Source organism: Camelus dromedarius, chromosome 14 (assembly GCF_036321535.1).
Source record: "Camelus dromedarius isolate mCamDro1 chromosome 14, mCamDro1.pat, whole genome shotgun sequence".
NCBI lineage: Eukaryota > Metazoa > Chordata > Mammalia > Artiodactyla > Camelidae > Camelus > Camelus dromedarius.
In genome coordinates, this window is record NC_087449.1 from 37,669,329 (window position 1) to 37,695,477 (window position 26,149).

General features: G+C 52.1%; 1 protein-coding gene across 1 annotated transcript; it reads right to left on the bottom strand.

The window, feature by feature from the left end:
• Positions 1–4,109: 4,109 nt before the first annotated feature.
• Positions 4,110–24,400, bottom strand: LOC105092923 (fatty-acid amide hydrolase 1). The gene is made up of 15 exons (XM_010984695.3): positions 20,459–24,400; positions 14,755–14,868; positions 12,027–12,161; positions 11,678–11,811; positions 11,392–11,598; positions 11,105–11,145; positions 10,748–10,872; positions 9,040–9,165; positions 8,428–8,525; positions 7,190–7,289; positions 6,850–6,890; positions 6,082–6,121; positions 5,483–5,591; positions 4,771–4,916; positions 4,110–4,508 (listed from the first exon to the last, which is right to left on the bottom strand). Exons 1-15 carry the CDS (start codon positions 20,651–20,653, stop codon positions 4,380–4,382), a joined length of 1,740 nt encoding a protein of 579 aa, XP_010982997.1. The 5' UTR covers positions 20,654–24,400; the 3' UTR covers positions 4,110–4,379.
• Positions 24,401–26,149: the final 1,749 nt, after the last annotated feature.

Below are 26,149 nucleotides of genomic sequence, written 5' to 3' on the forward strand. Positions count from 1 at the left end.
TGATAATGTGGTTTTCGTTTATGGGCGCAGCAGATCAGGCTGCCCGGGCAAGTGACCTGGAGTGACACACCCCAGGGTTCTTTCCTTGGTCCTGATCTGATTATTTATTGGTGACTTGGATGAAGTTGGAGCAGTCCAGCGCTCAGATTTGTGGATGGACAAAGCTGGGAAGCAGCGCAGAAAGAGTGGGCAACAGAACCAGGACCCCAAAGGCTCTCAATAAGCTGGAACCCTGGAATGACCCTAAAAGATGGTGCCTATTAGGGACAAATGGTAGGTCCTGCGTCGTAAACTCCAATATCGCAACCTCAGGGAGAGGAAGGGAGGGTGGACAGGGGCATGACCAACCCTTTCTGTAAACAGACATCAGCAGAGGAGCACAGTGCCAGAACATTGCTTGTTGCCAGTGTTTGTGGCCACTTACCACAGAACCTGGCACACAGAGTGTTTATTGCATGTTCTTAGGATGATTGTGCAAAAAAGGGAAGTGCACTAAGTTTGGAGTCAGGCATATGGATTCAAGTCTTCTGTTCGAGTCTTTGGCCTTGGACAAACCAGCAACCCATTCTGAACTTCAGTTTCCTTATCTATAAAATGGAAGTAATAATGCCAACTTTTTCCCAGTGGGATAATGGATTATCAACTCTACAGCCTAATAGATACTGGATTCTATTATTCAGACAGTCTCTTCTTTTGAGCATGAACAGAAGCGCCCAGAAGCCCTTTCAAACACAGCCTGACAATTGTAAGAGGACGACTACCTTTGCCTGGGATGAAGCAGCGGGGGGATGGGGGGGGGTCCTGAGGTGGAGACATAAGTAAGAGTATTCCAGGCAGAGCAAGCTCAGTGAGCAAGGGGCTTGGAGGCGGGAGGTGTGCAGCGTCCTGAGCACAGCCCGAGGACCCCGGGAAGGGCAGGAAGCCAGGACGGTCAACAGCACAGCCAGGTCCAGCACAGCCTTGTGCGTCACAGCCAGGAGCCTGGACTGAGCACGATTTTAGATGTGATCAGATTTGTTTTTAGAAAGGTCACTCAACTGCCACATGAAGGACATTTGGAGAAGACCAGTCTGGAGATAGAGGAAGCTGCGGCAGTGACCCAGAGAGGAGGGGAAAGGCTGAGAACAGGCAGGAACCACAGGATTTAGAGGGTCTTGAGGCCGCTGGGCTGGTGGACAGGCAGGAAGAGGAGGTGGTGAGCTTATGCCATCACTCCTACGTGCCTCAACATCGTGGGACACCAGGAAGTGGCTCTGACATAGACTGATCAGGCTCTGATTCTAATTTCCACACTTCTAGCTATAGGAACTTTCTGTAAAATGAGGACACAAATACTTACAACAGGATAAAATGACATGATGACTATCAAGTGCCTAGAAGGTAGATGGCTCATATTCAGAATGCCCCCTTGTCCCGATTAAAAGTCACCTTATCACTCAGTGCTTTAAATATGTAAGGTCTTCAGTAGCACACCTGCCTGCCTTGCTGCCTACTTTCAAAATTTGACAAATATCCTTCAGACTGTAGCTCCAGGAGGACAGGAACCTAGACTGTCTCATTCATCACTGCTGCCGCGGCACCCAGTACAGTGCCTGGTCTTCAGTAGATGCTCACTTAATGTTCATTGCATTAACCTTGCATCTTTTAGGCACCGTTCCACATGCAGAGGTTACTGTGATGTGCATGACAAAGTGCAGCCCTCAGGAAGCTTGTTTGAAAGGAGACAAACCATGTGATTCCAGAGAGTGACAATGCTATAAAGTAAAAGGGTGACATGTTAGAGTGTCAGGGAAGCTGTTTCTGAGTGAGTGATCAGGGAAGGTGATACTGGAGCCAAGTGTTCCAAGCAGAGGGACAGCTAACACAAAAGCTGTGAAGCAAGGACCAGCTTGAGATGATCGAGAAACCAAAAGGTGCTCGTGTGGCTGGAGCACAACAGAGGGGAAGAGACACCCAAAATGAGGCTGGAGAGGCGGGCAAGAGCCATATCTCACAGGGCCTTGCAGGACTCGAGGAGGAGACTGGATTTTATTCTTGGTTGATTGGGAAACCATTGCAAGGTCCTAAGGAGGGAGGTGACTCAATCTGACATACACTTTTAAAGGATCGCTTTGGCGGCTATTTGGAGAATGGATTGGGGAATAGGCGAGGAAGGAAGCAGGGAGCCCCGTTAGGTTATTAGGGTCCAGATGAGAGGCAAGTGGCTTGGATCAGAGTGTAGTGGTGGAGATGCAAAGCAGTGAGAACTTACTTCCCCAATGACCTCTGCCCCCATGCCCTTGGCAGCATTTGGCCCCCTTGTCTACCCTTTCCCCCTGCCCCATCACAAGGGAGCCAATGTCTGCCACCCACACAGGCTCAGGAGCCTCTCAGGATGGGAGCCAGGCTTGGTGGACCCCCAGCACCGCTCGGCATGGCCGTGCTGGGGTCTAAGGGTGAAATCAATGAACCAGTGAAGGAATGAAGAGGAGGTTCCCCCACCGCGGCCTTGTGTCGGAAAGCACGAAGATATCACTAACCAAAGAGAGAAACAGGGCAGGAGGAGGAAGCTGGGGCAGATGGCAGGTGGTTTTATGGGACAACATGAGGTGAGATGACATAGCAGTTATGAGAAACCAAGACAAAGTGAGCAGCTTCTTGGTCGTCCCGGCAAGGTGTCCATGTGGGCCAGATCCTCTAGTCAGCCCCGAGGTATGGGCCTAGTGTCTGCCCTGAGACTTGCCTCATCAAGGCGGGGACACCACTGGCAGAAAGTGCAGGTGCCGCTGGGCATGCAGCCTGGAGGGGAAAGTCCTCTGGAGGAGCAGGAAAATCAGTGTGGAGAAGGAAGCCTTGGGAAAGCAGCTTGCCTTGAAAAAATTATGAAGTGGGTCAGGTGGGGGCAGGGGCCTTCCCTGCCTGAGGGTTCAGGCTCAGAACATCTTCTACAGCAAGCAAGCGAGTTAGGGCTGCGGCTGGGGGAGTGAGGAAGCACGGCTGGTGGGCCCAAGAAGCCCCCAGAGCTGTCACAAGTGAGCCACCCCTCCTCCTACCAGGCAACACCGTCCAGTAAGAGGTGAGCTGGCAGACTGGGCAGAGCTGAGACTGGGCTGAGAGTGCTCACTTCCATTCCAACTGGCAATTTCCAAATCACCTCTCTCTGGGCCACAGCCCTAACTCAGGCCTCAGGGTCCCTTGCCCAGGTTAGGATCATGGAGCGGTCTTCTAGTCCTCTCCAGGCTCTGCCCCTCCAGTCTACTCTCCTCGCCGCACCTGTGTGGTCGTTCAAGAGCGCCCCATTGCCCTTGAGAGAGAATTCCAGTTTCTGAACCAGCCCCCTCCAGCCCACCTTGATCTGACCCCTGCCTACATCGCTGCTGCTCCTCCTGAGCCCATTCAATGCCTCCATCTACCAAACTCATTCTGGTCTTTGGCGTTATGTTCCTTCTCCCTGGGATGTCCCTGTCCTCTATCTCAGCCTCTGGGAACCTTCCATACTCAACACAGGTCCTCCACCTTCAGGAAGCTTTCCCAGAACATTCCATTCCTGGCTGGTCCTGCGAGTGCTCTCTACCAGATCACCTTGTTTTGTGCTCGCCTCCCCAGGCCTGTGGGCTCCTATCCCCAACAGCATTCCAGACTCCCCGCTGCCCTGTGCTGGCCCCTGAGGATAAAGATGTAGCAATAGAGTCCCTGCTGTCAAGGAGAGTCAGGGTGCTAAGGGAGGTGACCCATCCATAGTAGAGATGCCCAGAGCACAGGGCAGACCGGGAGGAAACAGCCCACCTACCCCGGGGCTCAGAGAGAGAAAAAGGGATCTGAGCTGGGCCTCAAAGGATTTAATGGTAGAGGAACAGAAAGGGTATCGTCAGCAGAGGGAAGGAGCAGAGGAAGGAGAAAAGACAATGTCTAGCAAAGCAGGGCTTAGTCTAAGAGGCTGGGGAGGGGGAGGGGGGAGTGAAGAGCTGGGGCTGCAACGCCCACTCTGAGAAGCCTGTGTCCTCCTTGTGAGTGACCAGGGAGGTTTGGGAGCAGGAGACTGGCATGGCTGGAATCGGTGTCTAGAAGGTCATCTCCAACCCCCAGTGCCCTAACAGTGAACGCCAGAAAGTACACAGACCAGGAGCCAGTTCTTGACTGTTAGTGGGTCTCTGCCCATGTTATGCCCACTGGTTGCTACATGGAGGGGTCAGGGCAGAGGGTGGCCAGAGCAGGGAGTAGGGTCCGGACTCAGAGGGTCTGGGCTTCTTGTAGGGGCGAGAGGAGAGACTTGGGAGCCTCTGCCCCAGGCTGAACACTTCCTCACAGGGTGGCAGCCGTGCCCTGACTACTCTAGGTGTAGATCCAATGGGTCTCAGGTCCTCTGGAACCAGATGGGCAGGAGGGTGGGCGGGCAGCAGTCAGGATCGCTGCCTTTCAGAGGTCATCACTCGCTCCACCTCCCGCATGAGCCGCAGACACAACTCTTCCTGCCAGGGCAGAGCCACGCACTGCACGGCCACAGGCAGCCCCACGCTCTTCGTCATGGCCTGCAGGGGACACAAGCATCACAATGGGAGGCACCGAGGCAGGACCCCACCCCGGGTCCAGGAAGCATCCCAGCTGGAGAGAAGGGGCAGCACAGCAGGGCCAGCCTGCAGGCCTCAGGGCTCTTGTGCTAAGAAGAGATGGACAAGGACTACACACGCCTATACTGTGTCCTCTATAGCAGCTGGAGCAGGGGTACGGGTGTGAGTCCAGGGAAAAGGGGCCAGGGAGGGGGGGCGACCAGGCCAGGCCCCATGGCCTCACCTTCTGCAGCACCTTGTCCCAGAGATCCCCGAAGTAGCCCTTATAATGCTCCATCTGGGCTTCGTCCTCAGTGGTCACCGTGGTGACAGGCACCACCCCAGCAGGGAAGTCCAGGCAGTTGTAGAGCAGAGTGTAGCTGACAGCTCCTGAGACACAGCACAAGTGGTGGGAGCAGGCCAGGTGAGCTTCCGTGCCAGCTGGACTTTCTGAGCCTCAGTCTTCTTCCCTGTGAAATGGCACCCTACCTCCACAGAGAGAGGTTCTCTCCTAGGGCTGAGACTTGAGTGAGAGTGGCAAAGCCCGAGAATCCAGATTCAGGGCAGCTGGAGGGCCGGCTGAGGCGCGCCCTGTGCCTTTGCCCTTGTAGCTTCCCCCACTTGGAATGCTATTGGCTGTTTTCTTCATTTATCTAAATCCCACCTGGACTTCAAACACCACCTCCCAAAACCATAGACTCTGTAATGAGATCTCCAACTTAAACAGTGCTGTGGATAGGGAGCTTATCCCCTCCCAGAGCATGCCACACATCTCCCACCTCTCCAGCCAGCTAGATTGTGAGCCTCTCAAGGGTGGGGTCCCCCACCCACAAGGGGTGCATCCCACCCCCAGGACTCCCCTTCTTCTACTTCCCAGCAGCCCCACCAGGCACAAGGCTGAACTCATAGAAGAGAAGAGACAGGTGAGAGGAGTGTGATGGGGCCGCAGGCCTCACCTGTGGCCTTGCCTGGGGCATTCAGATCCAGAGCAGGGCCCAACATGGGGGTGAGCAGCACATCCAGGTCCAGTGCTCTCCACTGGGCAATCACAGACTGACGGTACACCTGGGAGGATACCAACACAGCAGGTGAAGCGCTCAGACCTAGCTCGTTACATGGACTCTCCAATGCAGGCACCGTGGATGGCTCTGGCCCAGTACTGGCCCTGGGATTCTGAACTGAGCCAGGATGACATGGAGGACCTTGGAGCACAGGCATAACTGCTTTCAGGCATCAGCTGCTCCATAGTACCTCAGACAACAGTCTTCCTGCCAGGGCAGGGCCACATAGTGCCGTCACCAGGGCAGTGAAGAGGCATCCAGGACAGGAGCCCCAGGCGGGCCCAGCACCCAAGGATGGACATCCAAGCAAGTGAGGGTCAGAGAGCAAGCCCCAAGGCCCAGCCCAGGGAGTGGAAGGGGGAATGAGAGGCTGCTCCAGGGGACCAGGGGACCAGGGGACCAGGGGACAAGTGGCCAAGAGACCCCGACGGCAGGTGCCCTGTCCAACTCCACCCCCCACCTACCCTGCTCTAGTCTAGGGGCTCTGGCCTCACCTCAATCTCGTGCTGCAGTTCCCAGAGCTTTCCAGCCGACCTGGACAGAGGGAGAGAGTCACAGGCCATGATGATCACAGCCATGGGGATTAGCAACATCGGACCCCTACTCTCAACTCTAAGAGAGCTCTCAGAGGAAAGGAGCGCAGGGCAGAAGTTCTAATCCCTAAGTTCATATCCCATTCAGTTCCCAAGAGACACTTAGGCTGTGTCACTTAGTGACTCCACAGCAGAGCCAGGAGCAGACTAGGCCTGATTCCTAGCTACCTTAGGACACAGGAGAGGCCAGAGTTGTCCAAGGTCCTAAATGCTTGGGGGTGAAAGAAGGAGCAAGTCCACAAGATGTCAGGGCCCAAGAATGAGGCAATTTGCTCGCAGCTTCTCCAGCTCGAACCACTCAGGGGCAGGCAGAAGCAGGTGCAGTGCAGCTGCAGTTTCTAAAAGCAGCACCTCTCATGCGTCCCCAGTATCCCCTTCCCCTGCTCCCTGACATTTCCTTCCCGGTCCTTTCCACCCAGGCCCAGCCAGGTCAGTCTTGTCTCAGACTCTCCCACCCTGCTCTCTCCCTCAGGTCCTCACTCTCCAACCACTCCTGGGCCTTGCTAAGACATCTTCAAGATCCACCTGAAGGCCACAGAGGTTGCCACCCTGCCTGGGCCACTTCCAGCCTCAGAAACTACCTTTCTCATCTTTTCCTGTTGGAAACCACTTGGACCCAGGTCAGGGGGAAAAAGGTGGCAGGCGTCTGGATGTGGGAGATATTCTTACCGAGACTTCATGTTGTGGAGAAAAGCTGCCAACCTTGGTTGCTGCAGAAGGACACACACAGTCAGTGACTCAGCTTTGGGCCGAGTGTGGCAACAGCCTTCTTTGGGCCAAGTCACCGGGCCTCCTCCCTCTGTCCTTCCCCCCAGGTGGCAAGCCAGCACCCGTTCAGCATGCAGGTTAGCTGAAGATTGCAGGGCACGGGGGGAGAAGAAGAGTCTGGGTGGGGGCTAAGAAGAGGAGGCCATGCCTGCCCAAACCAAGAGAGGCTAAGGGGAAGCAGGAAGAGCTCCGGAGGCTCCCGCCCAGCCCATCTCACCCCTTCCACTCCCTGTGCTCTCACCAGAGGCTTCAGCATGAACGCCAGCAGTCCTTTGAGCCACCCAGGCAGCCTCAGAATTGAGATCAGGTCCCCCAGGCAGGGGTCCACGAAATCACCTTTGCTAGGAGACAAAGGGTCCAGTCCAGGCACTTCCGCCCCAGGCATCCCTCCTGGCCTACCCCGACCTGTTGCATCCCCCAATCTCTACTCACAATTTAGTCCCCCTCCCTCTTCACCGGACTCCAGTAACCACAGTCTCCAGCCCCTTCATCTGCCTCCTTTCAAATATGTGACTTGTGTCTGCTGATCCACTGGGAGGCCTGGGCTCTACCCAGACCCACTGGAGCTCCTCAAGGCAGGACTCCGTGTCTCCCTCCCTGGCAAACTCAGCTTGGAGCAAGAAGAACTGAGGGCAGCCTCTCCCTGGCCAGTGCTTCACACTGAGGGCACTCCCCACACTGGTGCTGATGCCAGCCTGGAGGCATGAGTGGCACAGTCCTGAGTGGGCCACCGTGACCTTGTCTCTGAGGCTGTAAATGCTTTAGATCTCAGGGAAAGCCTCAGGCAGGGGATCCTGGAGCCTCATTCCCAGGGCCAGAGTGAGGCGTAGCCCCTTCCACTGAAACCTGGACCACACTTAGCTACTAGGGGAGGTCCAGTTGGTACAGTCCCATCACCAGGAGGCACCTTCACAGGCCTGCCCTCTGCCCCTATCAAACTTTAAGGACTGAAAACATCCAGGCGAAACCAGCTTCTCTGAACATGAGCTGCGCAAAGTCTGGTCCAACCTACCCACTTTACAGAGAGAAAACTGAGGTTCTGCTCAAAAGGGAAAGACGTGGCTCCACTCAGAAGAGTCTGCAGTAATAGCATGATGTCTAGACCCCTGCCCTCCTGCTTGACTCTGCCTTTGTCTCTCAGTCTTTCCCAGACAGGCAACTCCCCGCCCATCTCCTACCTCCCAACAGGCTCCGCCCAGGGCCAGGACATGGTTGCTTAGTCCAGCCTCCTCCTACACTGGCTCCGTTCCAAAGTCTCCCTGGCAAGGTATCGCCAGGCTCACCTGTAGTTGGAGGGGTGGCGAGGTCCCTGCCCAGATCGCTCAGACCTTCTTCCCGTTCAGCTGAGGCCTGTCCTCCATCTTTCCCCAACCTGGTCTGTCCTGCTGCTCCCAGCTAATGTCCAGAGTGCCCAGCTGCTCTCCCTGGGCCTACCCATGTCCTGATCCCAGCACAGACCCCAAGCCCAACATCACTTACAAGTTCTGTAGGAAGCTACTGCCGCCATCACTGAACAGCCCACCTGTCGACAGGGTCTCCAGAGCGTGGGGTATGTTGCCTGGCAGGAATGGAACCAGCTGCAGGGATTGAGGGGTGTAAGGCTCTCAGACCTAGAAACCTTTGGGTCCCACCACCCGCATGCTGCCCAGGCAGCCCTAAGCATGGACTGGACCGATCATGCCCACACAGTACCCTCACTTGAGCAGCAAAGGGAGCCGTGCTGGTCTGTGATAACTCCCTGTAAGATGCCCATCATGAGAGAAGACCCACGTAAGGTTCTCAGATGAGCAGCCCCAAACCTATCTAGGCGCCATGGGAACCTCCAGACAGCGTGCACCATTGTGGTTGAGGAGGCCCTCCCAGAGCAGCTCATACATCCCCAGCATAGGGCTGAGTTCACCCTCAACCATGTACCCCAATACTACTGATCAGCCCCTTTTTACTGGTGCCAAAGGGGCAGAGTTCCCATCCCCAACCACAAAACAAACAGGGTGCAAGGGTACTGGGGTGGGTGGCAGCCATGGGTACCAGGAAGGCATCCCTGAAGGAGGGAGAATGCCGAGACTTGTGGGCTCCTACAGCCATGCCTACCATGTGGCCAGCAGCCTCGAGGCTTTTCTTGGTCTCCAGCAGGGCCCGCTTCATGGCTGGGGTGGGCATGGTATAGTTGTCAGTCTCATAATACCCCACACGCAGGGGCCGAGAGCTTGTGTAGACCTGGGGGCAAAACACAGAAGTCAGAGTCAGGGCAGGAAAGGGTGGTCCGAAGCCGGGCTCTCAGGACTCAGAGAAGCTACTCAGACTGACACAGCTTGAGGCTGCAGCCTAGATCACCCTCAAACTGACTGCCCGGGGGGCTAGCCCCTTCCGTCTCTGGCCCCTTCACAAAACAACTTCACAATGACTCCGCAGGTGGGCAGAGCAAGAATGAGGATTCTAAACTGAGGCTTCAGGTCTAGATAGGGAGACAGGCCCAGAGTATGGCCACGACTTGCCCACGGCCAGTTCTCAATGCAGAGTGACAATGCTGGGTCGGGAATCCAGGCATCCTGCGTCCTAAGCCGAGGCTCTCCATAGCCTGTTTAGAGAATGCAAGTCCTGATGCCCATGATAGATTGTTGCAGATGCCAGGACAGGGGATCATCCCCTCCTCTCCTCCCTCTCAGGAAAGGGCTCCTGAACCACTGGGTTCAGTTAGAACATCCCACTGCTAAGGAGGGGTAGCTCACCCCTCCCAGCCCAGATGTCCTGCCCACCAACAAACACTGAGGTCCACTGTCCTGCCCAGGGGCCCTCAGCCCTCCCAAGGCAACCTGGGCTGCATGAGGACAGGAGGTCTACAGGGAGAATGCCAGACTGCTGACAAATGCAGCTACATCACACAGCTTACTGTCTATGTTATCATGGCTTTACTATTCCACTGCCCATATCCATCTAACCTGACTACTCCTGAATGTATTGTACAAAAAGTACAAATAACTTAATTATTCAGTCTCAAAAGACCCATCAACTCTTCAACAGAAGCACCAAATGCTAGTTGATACTCCCAGACTCCTTGAACCCCTCTCCTCAAAATCTTCACCTTGCTGCATCCACCAATCCTAACCTATTACATTATGATCTGTACCCAGTCCTAACCAACTCCCCAGGTTGAAATATCTACTCGAAATCAAATTCAAATATCCCAACTCTGCACCCCTCCCCCATGTTACTAAGGCTCTGTGGAGGCAGCACTTCACCACAGAAAGAAAGAAACTCAGCTTTGTCCGGTCAACAGGCTGTTTTGGTGATATTTTGGGGAACCAGCATCTGACACTGCCCACAGATCCCAGCTTTCCTTGGGGAAAAAAAAAAAAACCTCCGCTTTTAACTGTCCTTAACTCACTCAGCCTATGTGCCCAGCATCCTACTGGAGGCTGGAGATAGGAACAGGAATACTGTAAGAAAGGCTCCTATTTACTGGGGGTCAAACAGACAAGATATAGTTCTCTCTCAAGTTGTTCTTAGCCTCCTGTTCCCCAGTGATATCCCCGGAGGCTGGGCCAGAAGGTGGGCCTTTCCTCTGCTCTGGCTCCCAGCCAGCCAGTTTGAAAGCCTCAGGGTTTCCAAATGCAGGCAAAGGCGCCACCTGGTGGCTGTTTGCAGAGATGCTACTGATCCTGGCCTCAGACCCCTGGGGAATGATTTTCAGGAGACCTAGCCTCCAAGGCCTGCTGGCACTGCAGGGGGCTGCTCTCTGGGCCCAGGAGCACCACTGAGACCCAAATCCACCCCCATGCCCACCCCTACCCCTGCTCACCTCCTCCTTGAAGGGCAGGGGGGGCACGGTGGGGTCCAAGCGGAACATGTCCTCACACAGCAGCGCTCGCAGGCACAGCGCCAGGCTTTCCACATCCCGGGCCATGGGGCCGATTGCGAGCTGTACTGTGGGGCAGGGAAGGGAGGTAGGAGAGATCACCCAGCCCCAAGAGGCTCTGGGGTTGGGTCCAAACAAGGGCTGGGCCATGACCCAGGAGTGTGAGCAGAGACAAGGAGGTAGGAACTCAGACCTAGAGTGGCCTGGGGTGGCCAACACTGCCCCTAGGAGAGGCAGGGGCAGAGGTGGATCAGGCAGACCCCCCCTCCTCCAGGGCGCAGAGGGAACCACAGACCTCACCTGCTACCTGTCCATAGACACAGCCCTTCAGGCCACTCTTGCTGGATAAGAAATACAAAATGTTTGAAATGGGAAATGGCCACCCTGTGCCCAACCCCACATCCATACAGCAGCTCTGAACTCTCACCACTTTGGAAACTAGAAAGCAGGGACTATGGTGCTGTGGCACTACCTCCCAGCAAAACCCCAATGAGGGAATCCCTGCCTGGAACCCAGAGAGGTGGGAAACTAGGCCAAGGTCACACAGCAAGAGACTCAGAAGCTCCTACCCATCACCTACACCATACCTGAGGCGGTTCCCAGTGGTTTTGAGGCCACAGATGCCACAGAAGGCGGACGGAAAGCGGATGCTGCCTCCGATATCAGTGCCTAAGCCCAGTGGGGATCCTCCAGCAGCAATGAGGGCCCCCTCACCCCCTGAGGAGCCACCTGGGCTCTTGGAAGACTTCCATGGGTTCATGGTCTGGCCAAAGAGGGGGTTACTGCAGTCATAGCTGGAGGAAGCAGGATGGGGTCAGCCCATGTCATGCTGGCCCCGGTGCCCCTGCCCCAACCCTGCACCCGAGGCCCCACCTGAACATGGACTGGGGGATGTTGGTGTGCACAAAGGGCACAGCGCCCTGCTGCTTCAGCACCTGTACCACCACGCTGTCACACTCTGCTGGCACCCCCTCGTTCAGGCTCAAGCCCAATGTTGAGTCATGGCCCTGGAAGGAGGGATGGGCAAGAGGGACGTGGCTGATGAGCTGGGGCAATTCAGCAGCACAGGGTCTGCTCCCACCACCACCAAACTGGCCAAGGCAAGGAACACCCATGGCTCCCTCTCAAGGCCTTTGGACCTGATACTTTCTCTGAGGGCCCAGGGTGGCCCAGGGCGGCCCAGGACACAGAGCTGGCTGGCGGGAACTGGGCCAGGACACACCTTGTAAGTGAAGCACTCCTTGAGGCTCACAGGAACACCATAGAGCAGGCCCTGCTTTGGGGCCTGGCACAGCTGAGTCTCACAGTCCGCCAGGTAGGTGGTTACACAGTTAGTCCCTTTGTTCACTTCACAGGCCTGGAAGAGGGAGAAATGAACACAAGACAAAGTGAGGCTGGCTTTTTTTTTTTTCAATTGTGGTAAAATATATATAACATAAAATCGATCTTTTAGATACATGCACTCCAGTGTTCATGGCAGCACTATTTACAATAGCCAAGACATGGAAACAACCTTAATGTCCGCCCACAGATGATTGGATAAAGAAGTTGTGGTATATTTATACAATGGAATACTATAAAATAATAAAATAATGCCATTCGCAGCAACATGGATGGACCTGGAGACTGTCATTCTAAGTGAAGTAAGCCAGAAAGAGAAAGAAAAATACCATATGATCACTTACATGTAGAATCTAAAAAAAGACAAATGAACTTATTTACAAAACAGAAACAGACTCAGACATAGAAAACAAACTTATGGTTACCAGGGGGGAAAGAGGTGGGAAGGGATAAATTGGTAGTTCAAGATTTGCAGATACTGACTACTATATATAAAATAGATAAATAAGTTTATAGTGTATAGCACAGGGAACTATATTCAGTATCTTGTAACCTATAATGAAAAAGAATATGAAAATGAATATATATGTAAATATATGATTAAAATATTATGCCGTACACCAGAAATTGACACAACATTGTAAACTGACTATACTTCAATTAAAAAAAATAAATACATACAATCCGGCAGAAACCCAATAGAATTTGAATCAAATGTTAAAAAAAATTTTTTTTGACCTTTTAAAGTTTTCCCAGGGAAAGGGTAACCAGCAACATGACCCAGAGCCAGGAGCACAGAGGATGACCTAGGCCCAGCACCCACAGAACTGGGGACATGTGGCCCCAGCCTTACCCTAGCAGTTTTAGGCCTTCAACTCCACGTTGGAGAGAGAGAGTATTCCCAGGGCCAGGGCACAACCAGGGCACTCAACTGAGCAAGATACTGACCTCAGATGCCCCCCCAGAGGCTGAGCTTGGAGGAGGATGACCCTTGGGCACTCCCCCCTCCTCCTCCAAGCCACACCTCTGCCCAGTGAGGCAGACGGGGCTGGATGGGAGCAGATCCCCATGCCAGGTCACACTGAGAGTCAGCACAGAGCAAGGCTAGACCCAGGCTCCCACTTCCCAGCGTCCAGCAGTCTCTCCTCCGCCCCAGGCCTGGCCCATACCTGCCCAGCCCAGGTGAAGCCTCCCCTCTCCTAAGAACTCTTTTTTTGTTGTTGTTTTCTTTCTTTCTTCCTTGTTTTGGTTTTCTCCAGAAACTCTTGAATCTGATAATCAAATCTCATGGAGGAGTGGCTGACTGACAGCAATGGAGGAGCATTGGTGTGGTCCTGTTGCCACACTCAGGCACTTGAAATCTGTCTCCAGGCTGCCCAGGGCAGGAAGGGAGGAGGCCAGTCTGTGCCAGAATGCTCTCTGGATGATTCAGAAAGGCAGGAGCTTTTTCAGGAACATTGATAGAGAAGAAGCAACCCTGTCTGTTGAGACTGGATGTCCTCTCAGTGCACGCAACCCAGGGGTTTCCAGGCCTTTCTCCACAGTGGATCTCTCTCTGACCCTCTCTCAGCTTCAGTCACTCACACCACTATCATACACACCCATCAGCCACCCTGACACTCACATCCACCTGCTTAAGGGTCACACTCACTACCACATGCTCTCTTCCAAGATACCATGTCATATACAAATCACACTCATAATACACACTTCCTTAGTTCATTTCAAACACATTTCTTGAGCACTTACTATATAAAAGACACAGTGTTCAGCACTAAGGTGCAAAGATAAATGAGACTCTGTCCACAGAAAGCCCATATTTGCCTTGGGGAAAGAGAAAGACAAGGCAAGCCCTATAATATGAAGAGAAATTTGCTGTTAGAAAGCGAATTCAGAGTAGGAAACCCCAGCTTGGGCTGGAAGGGGAGGAGGGTTATGGGAGGCTTCCTGGAAGAGGGGACTCCTCCCTGAGCCCTGAGGACTCATCCGGGGTAGACCGCTGCCCTGAGCAGGGCAAGAAGAGGGAGAAGAGCCTTCCAGGTAAAGGGAACCCCATGCGTGCAGAGCACGGCAACTGCTGGATGCAAGAATGGCCAGCAGCTCCAGGAGGCCTTGGCCAGAGAGGCTGCTGGAGACAGATGAGGGGCAGAGGAGCAAAGCCTGAAGAACTGGAGACCTGAGGGGGCACCTGGCCAGGAAGCTGGTGCATGGTCCTGGGGGGAGATGGTGGTGGAGGACCAGGGTGGCTGAAGGGGGTGGGGACAAGGGGATGGACTAGAGAGGGCTGTAAGAAGGGAACAGACCAGACTTGAAGACAAGGGTGTGGAGGTGGGAGGTAGAGGAAGTCTAGGCTGAAAGCCAGGTTTCTAGCTAAGACAACATGCTCAGTGTTCCACCACCCTCCACCCGGCATGTGCGCGTTCAGACACAGTCATCCTCTCTCCCTCTGTCTCTCTCACACACACAGAACTCTGGCTCCCTCCCTCCCTGGCAGCCCCTGGCACTGTGGGCCCACCATGGCCCGCAGTGGGACGAAGTCTAGGCCAGATTTTCCCCACAGCCATGCAGGGAGAGAAGGAAGGGGCAGGCCTGATCACACCTAGCCTTACCTTTTCCAAGTAGGTGAAGAGCGCAGCCTCCGGAGACAGCTCCCCACTCTGTAACTTCTGTACCAGCTGAGGCAGGGGCAGGACCAGCAGCGCCTCCGGGTCCAGGTCAGGGTTCTGGGGAGACACCTGGGATCAGTCCTCCACTCACCACAGGTCCCCGGGTGCCTGCAGCAGACACCCTCAAGTCCCCACAGCCACCAAGCACGCAGACACTGTCACATGCAAATCCATGACCGACGTGTTCACTGCAGCTCTAACACCACAAATGCCACCTGTGGATGGTACAGATCTGTCTCTTCAAGAAGGGTGCTAGAGGGGAGGCCCAGGGAGAGGCCATGCCAGGCTGATTATTAGACCATTATGAACAAGCACTACCAACAGCTGCCTGGCACCGTGCTGTGGGCCAGGAACCATGCTGATGTGCTCCGTGTTTGGATTCAATCTAACTACCATTTCCATTGCAAGCTAAAGAAACTGAGGCTCAGAGAGGAGAAATGCCCTGCCTAGGACCTCTCTGTCCACTCAGACGGGCTGCCCGCTGGCTGTCCACCTACACCTAACTACTCAACCCCCTGGCAGAGGAGGGCAGGAACATTAAGACCCCGTCCTGGGTGGTTGGGGCTGCGTTGGAGCCACACCCCAAAGAAAGTGTTTTCTCATTCATTCCATAGATGTGTATTAGGCACCTACTATGTACCAGGTGCCACGCTAGGCATGGGGATACTGCAGTGAACCAAAAAGTCACATCCAGGCTTTGGAGGAGCTTACACAAGGTGCAGAGTTGGGGGTGAGCCAATAATTAATAAGTAAACAAATAAGAATTTTAGATAGTGAGAAATAAAGAAAATAAAACAGATGCAGTGGGTGGGTGGCACGCAAGCAGAGGGTGGTCAGGGAAGAGCTGTCTGAAGGAGGAGAGACATTTGATCAGATACCCAACTGCCAGGCCTCGAAGGCCCCCAGAGTCTCTGGGGTTAGCCTCTGCCTGCAAACACCCACTCGCTTCCTCCTCAGGGGATTGGGCTAATTGTAAACACAGCTAGAGGAGGACACTGTAGTGGCAGCCACCACATCTCACCTCTACCCTCCTCTGCTCTTGCCAAAGCTGCCAGGACCTCCTGTTGCCAAATCCAACAGAAACTTGACTCTGTCTATTCTGCTCTGAGTCTCCCACCCACTGGCTTGTTTTCTCCTGGGCAGGGACATATCATCCTCCCTGGTTCTCCTCCGGTCTCTCTGCTACTTCTGTCATCCACTCATTCAGTCAGTCAACAAACACGTTCTGAGCACCTACTGTGTGCTGGGGACTATGTGAGGGCTACGAATTTAGAGGTGACCAAAACAGACCAAGTCCCTGCTTTCTGGAACTTACCTTCAAGAAAACAAACAAGTTAACAAATCATGGATGGATTACAGTAAGTGCTAGAAAGGAAGTAAACAACAGAGTGCTGTCACAGCAAGAACTAGGACTGACTCAGGTGGGCTGGGTGGGCAGAGGCGGCATTTCAACCGTGATCTGAAGCCTGAGAAGGGGTCGAAAGTGGAGAGAGACAGAGGCTCCTGGAGGTTCCTCTGGGCACCTCTTCTTCCCTCTCTGATGCTGGGAAAAGTCATTACTTCTCATGGCTTCCATTCCCGGCCCTCCACCTATCCCACGGCCTCCTGATCATCCATCCAATCTGACCAACTGGGCTCAAGCCTGCTCACCGGGCTATTCCCTCTGCTCCCATCCTCTGTGCCTCTCCCCTGAACTCACTGTGCCCCTCCCCAACTCAAGGAAGGACACTGCCATCTCTCCTGGACTCCCTCTCCCTCCCACTCGCATCCAATCAGTCACAAGCCCCCTAAGAACCTCTGGAAAATAGCCACCTCTCTGTCCCCTTTACCAAGACCCTCACCAGTGCTCCTCCTTTCTATCCTGGGTCAGAGGGGGGCCACCTAACTGGCTGCTCTGCCCGGGCCCTGTTGCTAGGCCCTACAGTACAGTGTCCTTGCCTCTCCCCTTAAAGTCCTCTTCAGATCACAAGCTCCAGGAGGCACTTCTGGGCCGTGGTCCTGTCAGACTCCCCTGCCCCAACTCAGTGCCACAAGGCCCACTCACAGTCACCATACCTCCAGAGCTGAACACCCTGCCACACACACCTACCACACAGCCTTTGAATCCCAGCCTTGAGATCAGGAACACCCTACCCCTGCCCTGAACTTGTTAAATGGATGCAACACTTACTTGGGATTTTTTTTTTTAATATAATACATGGAGCTCCAAGGAAGAAAAAAAAATGGATCCATGATCTCCGCCCCTACACACTACATAATCCCTGGTGACAAATTTTTTTAAAGGTGTACAAAATGAAAAGTGAATATTTCCCCTGACTCGAGGACTACCCTGCCCAGTCCCTCTTCTGAAAAGGAAACCACAGTTCGTTTTTAGAGAAACCTTACAGAGAAAACAAGTTTGTGAAAAACCCACAATATATAGTTGTTTATATATATCCTATTTTTGCATATTATGTACACAATACTATCTATGCCTTGCCTTCCTCACCTCACAATAAAAATAGCAAGATTGGGTTTTTTTCTGATTACATAAATATGTGCTCCTTGTTTTTTTTTTTAAAAAAAAGACTAACAGTGTGGAGAAGAAAGTAAAAATCACCAGAGGGCCCACCACACTGGGATAAATGACCAGGGACAGGCTGGTCACCACCATTCCCCACCTTGCTACAAGGTGCTCACAAAGTCCCAGTGCACCTCAGCTAGAAGCTATCAGCAAGCTCCCCTCCATTCTCAGCACGAATGTTAATTCTTTCCTCTGCTCTTCTGTGTTGACAGCTGATGACACTGTTGCTAACAGCTATTTTTAAGTCTTCAACTAGTTATCAGGCAGCTGAGACATTTTCTCTTTCACAAGGCATCAGAGTAAGTCTGCACCTCCAGGAGGCCAATCTGTGAACATAGGGGAAATTAAATTTGTATGGAGAGTGCAGGGAAGTGTGCAAATAATGTCTCACCAAGTGTGTGGCCATCTGTATGCAAAGGCTACTATAGCTATCCTTGAATAGCTATCATTGAATCACTGCCCCTCCTCCATCTGTTTTTCTTCTTCTGAAACACCTAATGTCCTAATTTCAGGTATCCTAGATTGTCCTCCGAGTTTTTCTTTTTTTCCCTCATGGTTTTTTATCACTTTTGTTCTATTTCAAGATATTTCTTCCATTTGATCATGTAGGCCACTGATCCTGATCGCAACAAAAATCATACTGTTCTTCAATTCATCTACTGAAACATTTTGTTTTAAGTTAGCCTCAGGCTGGTCTTGGAGAGGCCAGGAGATGGAACTACAGGTCAGATCAGGTTGCAGGAAGTGGCACTTGTAAGACCAGTGGGATTTTAACAAAAAGCCTTGTAAGAGATGTGAGGGAAGGTCATTCACGGTAAAACTACAGGTGCAGAGGCACAGAGGTACGAGCAGGTGCTCTGTGATGTCTCTCCCAGCTGTAATATTCTCTCAATGGTGGTCCCTCTCTTCAGTTTAGAAAGGATATTAACATTCATTCGTGGAAACAAATGGGCACAGGCATGTTACAGGTTAAGCCTCACATGGTCAACAGAGAGTACCAGAAACACACGTCACTCTAGAGCTGCTCTAACAGTCCAGAGAGAGATAAACCATCTTGTGATGTTCAGGAGAACTCTCCCTCCTCCAGCAGTGCCTCAGGACACAGGAGGTATCTGAGCCCCCAGCTAGCTTTCCTGGAATTTATCAGGCAGGAGCTGTACTACAAGCTGCTGCATTCACCCAGGGCCCTGCTTACCTCCATGCCCCTTGCTCACTGTGGGGCTGGGCTGAGAAAGCCCCAGAAGAAAGGCTGCTGAGACAGTCTCAAAACTCACCTCCCCATTACCCAGCAATTCCAGGGCTGAGGAGAAAGGAGCCTTAGCATCCAGGAGGAATAGGGGCCAGTCTAAAGGCCCTGGCTGAGCTCGCCCACCACCTGCCTATTCCCAAGGCCTACAAAGCTCTTGTCATCGAGGACACTCCCCCTTAGCTGATTGCTCAAAACAAAGATGCTCCTGAGATAGTTCTTTTCTTCTGCAGTCATAGGAAAACCAGAAAGTAATTTTCCTGTTTTCCCACCTGGAAGTGCCAAGCTTTGGTATCCTGAGGCCAGGCTCTCTGCACCAGGGAGGGAGTGTAAACAGCGTTTAGTATTTCAAGACCAAAACTTTTACCCTGGAAGATTCGGTTCTTAAAAATAATGAAAGGCAGTTGCTCCAGAAGGAAACTGTGTAGATGCTAATGTTTGGAGTTGAAGTGAGGGAAGACCCACCCTTCTACCACCCCACACCCCTGCCAGCTGGTGGATTCCTTGTAACCAGGAGGGGAGTCCTGTAGGCAGGAACTGTGGGCAGATTCCTACAGCTGCCCCTATGCAGCCCTTGGAGCTGGTAGAACTCAGTAGCTGCACAGGACTTGGAGCCTCAAGAGCAGCCGAGGGTCTCCAGGCTGAGCCAGGTTTCACTGCAAGGATCCCTGAGCTCAGCCAAAGAAGGAGGATCAGACAGTGAAGAACCTGTGCTGGAATAGGGGAAATGGCTAGTTTGGATTGAATACCTAAAAACTGACTGATGGTGTACTTTTCAGCCAGCTTGATGAGTGAAGGCTGGAAACAAATACATCTTTATTTCAATAAATAAACAACTATGACATTTCCTGGTCCAGGAATGGTGTGGAGTAAATTCATACCATTACATCCAGCCAACACCTCACCACAATCAAGGCTGCATCCTGGGTGGACATCCAAGGCTCGGTCTCCCCTCCTTATCTCTCTCCCCTGCTCCTCTCCACGGAAAGAGGCTGGATCGTCTCACTGGGCATCTGGGTTCTAGTTCCAGCTCCTGACCTGTGCTGTCCTGTCACCCAGAACGCCTTCCCACCTGTCAGATCCAAATCCCATCAAACACATACCCTCACCAACACTTGGAGCAAGTCTTCCCTCCCTCAGCACATAAGGATGGAGTTCAGAATTTTGACCTGGAACTGGGTCCAGTGTGTCACACAGCAGGAGGGAAAGCCTCCTCTTCTAGGCCCCTCCCTCGCCTCATACACTCCCTGAACTGATCCAAAGGGAGAAAAGCTTGTGGGCAGATCACCCAGGGAACAGTTAGAACTAAACCTGCTCATGCAAGGGGCCTACCACGGGTTAGACTCGACAGCATGGGCGGTAGGAGCCCAGCTCCGCCAGTAACTCCCTGTGCACTTTTGCAAGTCCCTTCCCAGCCTAGCATCCTCAAGCACAAATCAGTGACTTTGAACTATAAGCTCTCCTTGGCTATCACTCTATGATTGCAAAGTCCTAAACCCGAACATCCTATTGGTTCTCTCACCTGCGTTTTAGTGTCCTAATAATCAGTAATCTTGAGATTCTTTGGTACGGGGCAAAGCTCCTCTTTGACCCAGTGCGGCGATAGCCTTCCTCGACCTGCCCTGTCCCTTTCGTTTCCCTTCCTCCCCTAGGCCCCACCTGGCTCAGAAAGAGTACGGAATACATTAGGGCGAGAGGGGCTCGGGAAAGTTAACAAGCCTGCGCTTCCCACACACCTGCGCTGCCCGCCACCCGCCCCTCCGCGCGCCCAGTCGACTGAAAGTGCTGCTTCCACCCCTTGCCCTCCCGGACCCCGACTACGACCCCCCCACTGTCACCTGAAGCCGGAAGCGCTGCGCCGCCTGGTCCATGGTCTTCAGGGTCGCTTGCTGCCTCTGTCGCACCCGGGCCGCCGCGCCCCGCGCCGGCCGGCAAGTGGACCAGCGCAGGGCCAAGGCCGCCGCCACGAAGCAGCAGGCCAGGGCAGCCCCAGAGACGCCGGAGAGCGCAGCCCACAGTTCGTCCAGCACCATGGTCTCCCGCCGCCGCCGCCGCCCGCCGCCGAGGGCAACAGATGAGGAATCAGCACCCGCGGACTCTGCCGCAAAACCCGGCCTGGATCAGCCGGGGATCCAGCGCCCAACTGCGCCGGAGGGGAGGGAGGAGGGCGGTCCTGGGGAGAGCGCCGTTGCCTGGCAGCCGGCCCGAGGCTGGCGGCGCACAACGGTCAAGGTCAAGTGCAGCGGCTCGGATGGGGCAGCTTCCTAAGTCCTCAAACACTGGGCCTGGCGAAGCAGGAGGATCCGGCAGAGAACCCACTTCTCGTGGGCGCCCTCGGAAGCTCGAGCCTAGCAGCGGTTAGGCTCCGCGGTCTGTTCCAGCCTCCGCCCCAGCATCGTAGAGCTCCGACTCAGGAAGATGCGGCCCAGCTAGAGCTCCCTGAATGAAAGGCTGGTCAAGAGGACCGGGAGCAGCGACGGACAGATTGGGCCCGCGGACCTGATTAATCCCCGCAAACAGTTTAGCAGGATCTTTCCTGGAGAACCTTGCGTTGGGCGGTGCACAGCAGGGCGCCCACCACTCCCCTGAGCAAGGCTTCCGGAGCGCAGGAAGTTCTCCGGGAGCGCACCTGATGCCCCCTCCCCCTTCCTCACCCCAGGGACCATGTGTCTCTTGCCCTGGGCTCTTCTGCATGACCAAACCCCTCATCACTTGTCCTTTTGCTCAGCCACTCCCGCGGACTGGCCTTCCTAGTGTCACCCTTTTCCAGTCCTGGGCCCTCCTGGATTTCACACCCATGAAGTAGTAAGAACTGCTTCTGTCTGGGGACCTGACACCCTTCGTTAGGGAGGGTGGGGGGATTATATATACACACACACAATACTTCTCCCATCTAGGCCTTTCTCACAGGATTTTATATGCTTTATCTCATTTGTCCTCCCAACAGACCTATGAGGAAAGCATTTTCATTATTCTCATATACAGATGAGGCAACTGAGGACAAAAGAGGTTAAATTAATTCTATGGGTCACACAGGTGGCTGAGTGGGTATTTAAACTCAGGTCTAATCCTAAGCCATTGCTCTTAACTGTCAAGAATTACTACCACCACTGCTCTTGGAAATGAGGCTCTGTGGGATGGGATGCAGCAAAGTTTGGCAGCTGGAAAGCGCTGTCTGCCAAAACACTGCTGTCCATCCAGTTCCATCTTTACCTCTCTGAATCTGGGCCTTTTCTTCTAAAAGGGAATCTGGGCCTTTTCTTCAAAAAGGGAAATGCCTACCTCACAAGATTAATAGGAGTCTGTGAGGTTCTTGCTGTGAGTTGGGGACACTGAAGGAGGTACCTGATCTCAAATCTAGCCTGTGGAGTTCAAGGTCTGTTGAGAAGGAAAAACATGCATGGACCAAGAAACAAAAGACATGCTTTCGTGGAAATGCAGAGATCATGCAGCATGAATCGGAAGAGCCTTGGATGCTGGACCCTTGGGGAAGCCTCTGGAGCTGGAGTGTCTGTAACCCATCCTTGCTGTGTGACTGGGCCCCAGTTTCCTTACCTGTAAAGTGAGGATTTATAGTACCTCCCAATTCTCTAGTACTATTGTAAGAATCAAACGAGTTAATACATGAAATACAGCCAAAACAGGGCCTAGCCTATAGTAAGCAGTCCATGCATGTTAATCATCATACGATTATTCTTTATTATCAGAATAGAGACCTACAGAGAGGGGTTTTCTGGTCTGAGAAGCCCAAGCTTGGGAACCAGAACACCTGAGTTGAAATCCTAACTTTGCCACTTACTCTGTAACCTTCAGTAAGTCACTGCAATCTCGTGCCTCGGTTTCCTTATCTGCAAAATAGGGGTTAATAGTAGCGACAGCTTCATAGAATTGTTAAAATTAAATGAGTTAATTCAAAGGAAGAGCTCAGAACAGCACCTGGCCCACTGTAAGGGCTCAATAAATGTTAACTCATTATTATTTTAAGCAGACATGTGATGCAATCCAGAGATGTGCTGCAAGGTTTTGGGAAGGCAATATAGAGGAGGGTTGGGAGAGGAAAGCTGGAGGCAGAGACTGGAATGGAAGAGCAGGTGGATGTGAGGATCCAGTGGGGCTGGGCTTCCAGGTCTCCACCTGTGTTATCAGAAAAGCATCTGTGAATAAGTCACCACCACACGATTCCAGGAGCCAGGACAGCATGTACCTGCACTCTGGTGGGGCATGTAAGGGAGGGTTACTTTCACCTGCAGTCACTCAAGCAGGCCCTGATTTCCTGAGCAGGATCAGGGTCCTCCCCCACTAGTTGGCGACCTTGAGCAAGCCATCCTTATGTGTCCTCAGGGGTCAAGTGGGAAGACAGGTAAATACCTTGCCAAGTTCAGTTGGAGGTGGGGTCGAGGCTAAAAGGATGGGGAGGAAAGCTTGCAGAAGGGAAGGAAGCTGCTCAGATTCCGAAGAGTTTGAAGTCTGTTCTGGGGAGAACAGAGAGAGTGCTCCTGTTACCAGTAACTTCTTGTTTCATTTCCTTTCATTTCTGTGAGCATTTCTTCAGCACAGAAGCGGAGGGCAAGAGCGGGGCACAGCCTTGCTTCAAGGAACTCAGTCCCACAGATGAGGTAGGACACCACACTCAGAAGCACTATCTATGGGGAACTTTATAATTTTTAAAGCACTTACAGGTCTTTGACCTCAGTTGTCTGAGCCCCCTACCACCTCAGAGGCCCCCAACTACCCTTACACTCTCCTTAAGGTTAGAGAGTTTTGTTTGTTTTTATTTGGCATTGCTTTTAATCCAAAAATTCATTTGTGGAGAATTCACATCTACGTAATTGTCTTCTCATCCATGAAATAACACATCTCTCCATTTGTGTAAGTCATTGTTAAATGGGTTAGGGGAGAGTTTGTCACCCATGCAAGATAAGTTGATTACATAAATGATCCCAAAACTTCACCTCTTTCTATATCTTTGCTCTTTGCAAAATAACGTCGCAGCTCCTCCTTTCAGATGAAAGTATATAGAAATACTCTATATATATAGAGTATTTCCTCACCCCTGTAAATCTGGGCTAACCTTTGTGACTTGTTTTAACGAACAGAACACAGTGCAAGGAATGTTGTGCTAGTTCTGAGCCTAAGCTGCAAGAAAATTGTCTTCACTCGCTCCTGGAACCCTGACGCTGCCATGAGAAGTCCATGCTAGCCTTCCAGAGGATAAGGCCATGAGGGGTAGAACCTGCTCAGCCCAGCTGTCCCTGTTCAGGCCCTTACGCAGGTAAGAGGCCAGCCAAGATGAACAGACCCACCTGTCTGTAGATACCTGAGTAAGCCTAGCCACGCCCAGCTCAGCAGAATCACCAGTTGATCAACAAACTCAGAGAATAACAAACCACTTGCTTGAATCACTAATTTGTGGGTTGGTCTGTTACAAGGCAATAGCTAACTGACATACCTCCCAATTCCCATTGCCCAGATGAATAACTGAGGCCCACAGGCAACCAGGGACTTGCTCAATACTCCGTAGTGAGTGGGGGCCCACTGTGAGTCAAACCTGGGTCACTGAGACTCACTGCTACCTCTGCAATAGGGACACAGACATCTAGACTTTAGAACTGTTAAAAGTTCCTAGTTAGTTGGAAACACACCAACCACATCTCACCCTAAATCTGTTTTCCTCAACTTGTTTTAACCCATGCTCTCCCTTGGATATATATGAAATGCTATGCTTTCTCCCTCCTAAATCTATCTCAAACTACAGGTAAGTTTCTTCACCATTGTGCCCCTGAGTCTCATCTGTAAAATAGGGATACTGTACTGTCTCACTGGTTATTGAGAATTAAATGAGTTAATTTTAGCACAGTGCCTGACATACAGCAAGGACTATATAAAATAAAATAATAGAATAAAATAATAGACTAAAAATGAGCCATAGCAATAGCAATTTTATTAGGGAAACGTTTTTATTTTGCTCCTGAGAGCTACATATTTTTCACTTGTCTCCAGTGACATCTCAGTATGTCTATTAAGTCAGCTTGTATGCTAAAAGCTCTTGTATCCAAGATGGTGTGGAAGATAACATCTCATGGGTGGCAAGCCAGTTTTTGAAAATGACATAGAGAAAAGCACATGTGCCTTCTTGAAAAGCCCTGGCAGAGCATCATTACATATTTACCTCATATCTCACAGAGACTATACTCTTGGTAGGTTGCGTATAAATCAAATTCTAACATAAATCTATGTTATTGAAAGAACTCATCTGGGGAATCACTCTGCAAAGTGAAGATGACTTTTGTAAAGCAAATCAGTATCCCTCTAAGGGACATTCAAAATTTTGACTAGAAATGGACAGAGTTTCTTTGTGTCTGAAACAAATCTGCCTGCCCAGGTCTCTAAGGGGACCCCGGTCCTTCCCTCTATGGCTGCTTGCTACTGAATCTTGATAAAACCAAAGAGGCCTCTTGCCCTTGACTCTCTAGGGCTGGAAGCTTTGCAATTCCTGGCTCTAACAAGACGAATCCCTTTGAAACCAGAAGGTGTGGGGCTGTTGTCCTCAGCGGCTGACAGTCTGGATATTCACCTACCAAGCTCTCTGGTTTCTGTTCAAGGTGGCAACAACCTGCTTACAACTTCCTTCACAAACTGGGGCATCTGAGACAGAGCCCACAGTTCTAGCAGATGCCTATCTGGTTCTGAGAGTTGGGTGAACATACGGATAGGGTTAAAACTCAGTACCAGTGACTCTGGCAGGCTGTCAAAATGAGCAGAGGTACGAAGGAATGTCCTACCTAATCTCTCCGCCTTCCTCAAACACTTCAGGCCTGTTTTATTCTGTACCTTTGAAACACACTTTCCCTTGGCCTCTAATGCCCGATGTTCCTCTATAATCTTTCTTCAACTACCTCAACCCTGCAACAGACACTGCCCGGCAAACTTCTAGTCATCATTCAAGACCCAATTCAGAGGCCTCAGGTTCCAGATGGCAGATGAAGCACATGCATTTACCTTCTCCATTAAAATAACAGAAAACACATTTTTAAAAGAAAAACAGGAGTTACTGGTAAACAAGCAAACAAAAAGTAAAATTCTTAGAAGACAGAATGCAGGTACTATCAAACTGAAGGAAAAGGAGAAGCTAAGACATAAAGAGAGCCAGGGTCTTCCTAAAGAAAAATCTAGGGAAGGTCCAAGAAGGAATGGGACATGAGGACAGTCTTGGGAATATATAGAGTACTGATTGAAATTGCTGCAATCTGGCAGCTGTTCCCTGACCACTTCATCAAATAAAGGAACAGTCCAGGTTCAAGTATGAAGAAGCACTCTTTAAATGAAGTGCCCCAGTCTGGAAAGGGCAACCACTGAGGGCATGAGGGCATGAGTGGAACAGGACAAAGAGAACTGAGAGACTCTGGTCCCCTAGAACAGACAAGGAGAGGGAAACAGAAAGGGACAGTGCTGTTGTAGGAGTCCCAGCCTACCTGCCCACTTCTTGGTCACACTCCCTCTCCAGACATCAGTCCTTTGAGTCAGGGGAA

Coding starts and splice junctions, on each gene's coding strand:
- LOC105092923 (XM_010984695.3), bottom strand. CDS start 20,653: ATGGTGCTGGACGAACTGTGGGCTGCGCTCTCCGGCGTCTCTGGGGCT. Junction 11,812..12,026: donor AGGAGTGCTTCACTTACAAG/GTGTGTCCTGGC, acceptor CCCTCCTTCCAG/GGCCATGACTCAACATTGGG. Junction 4,509..4,770: donor GGGACAAGGTGCTGCAGAAG/GTGAGGCCATGG, acceptor TGTCCCCTGCAG/GCCATGACGAAGAGCGTGGG.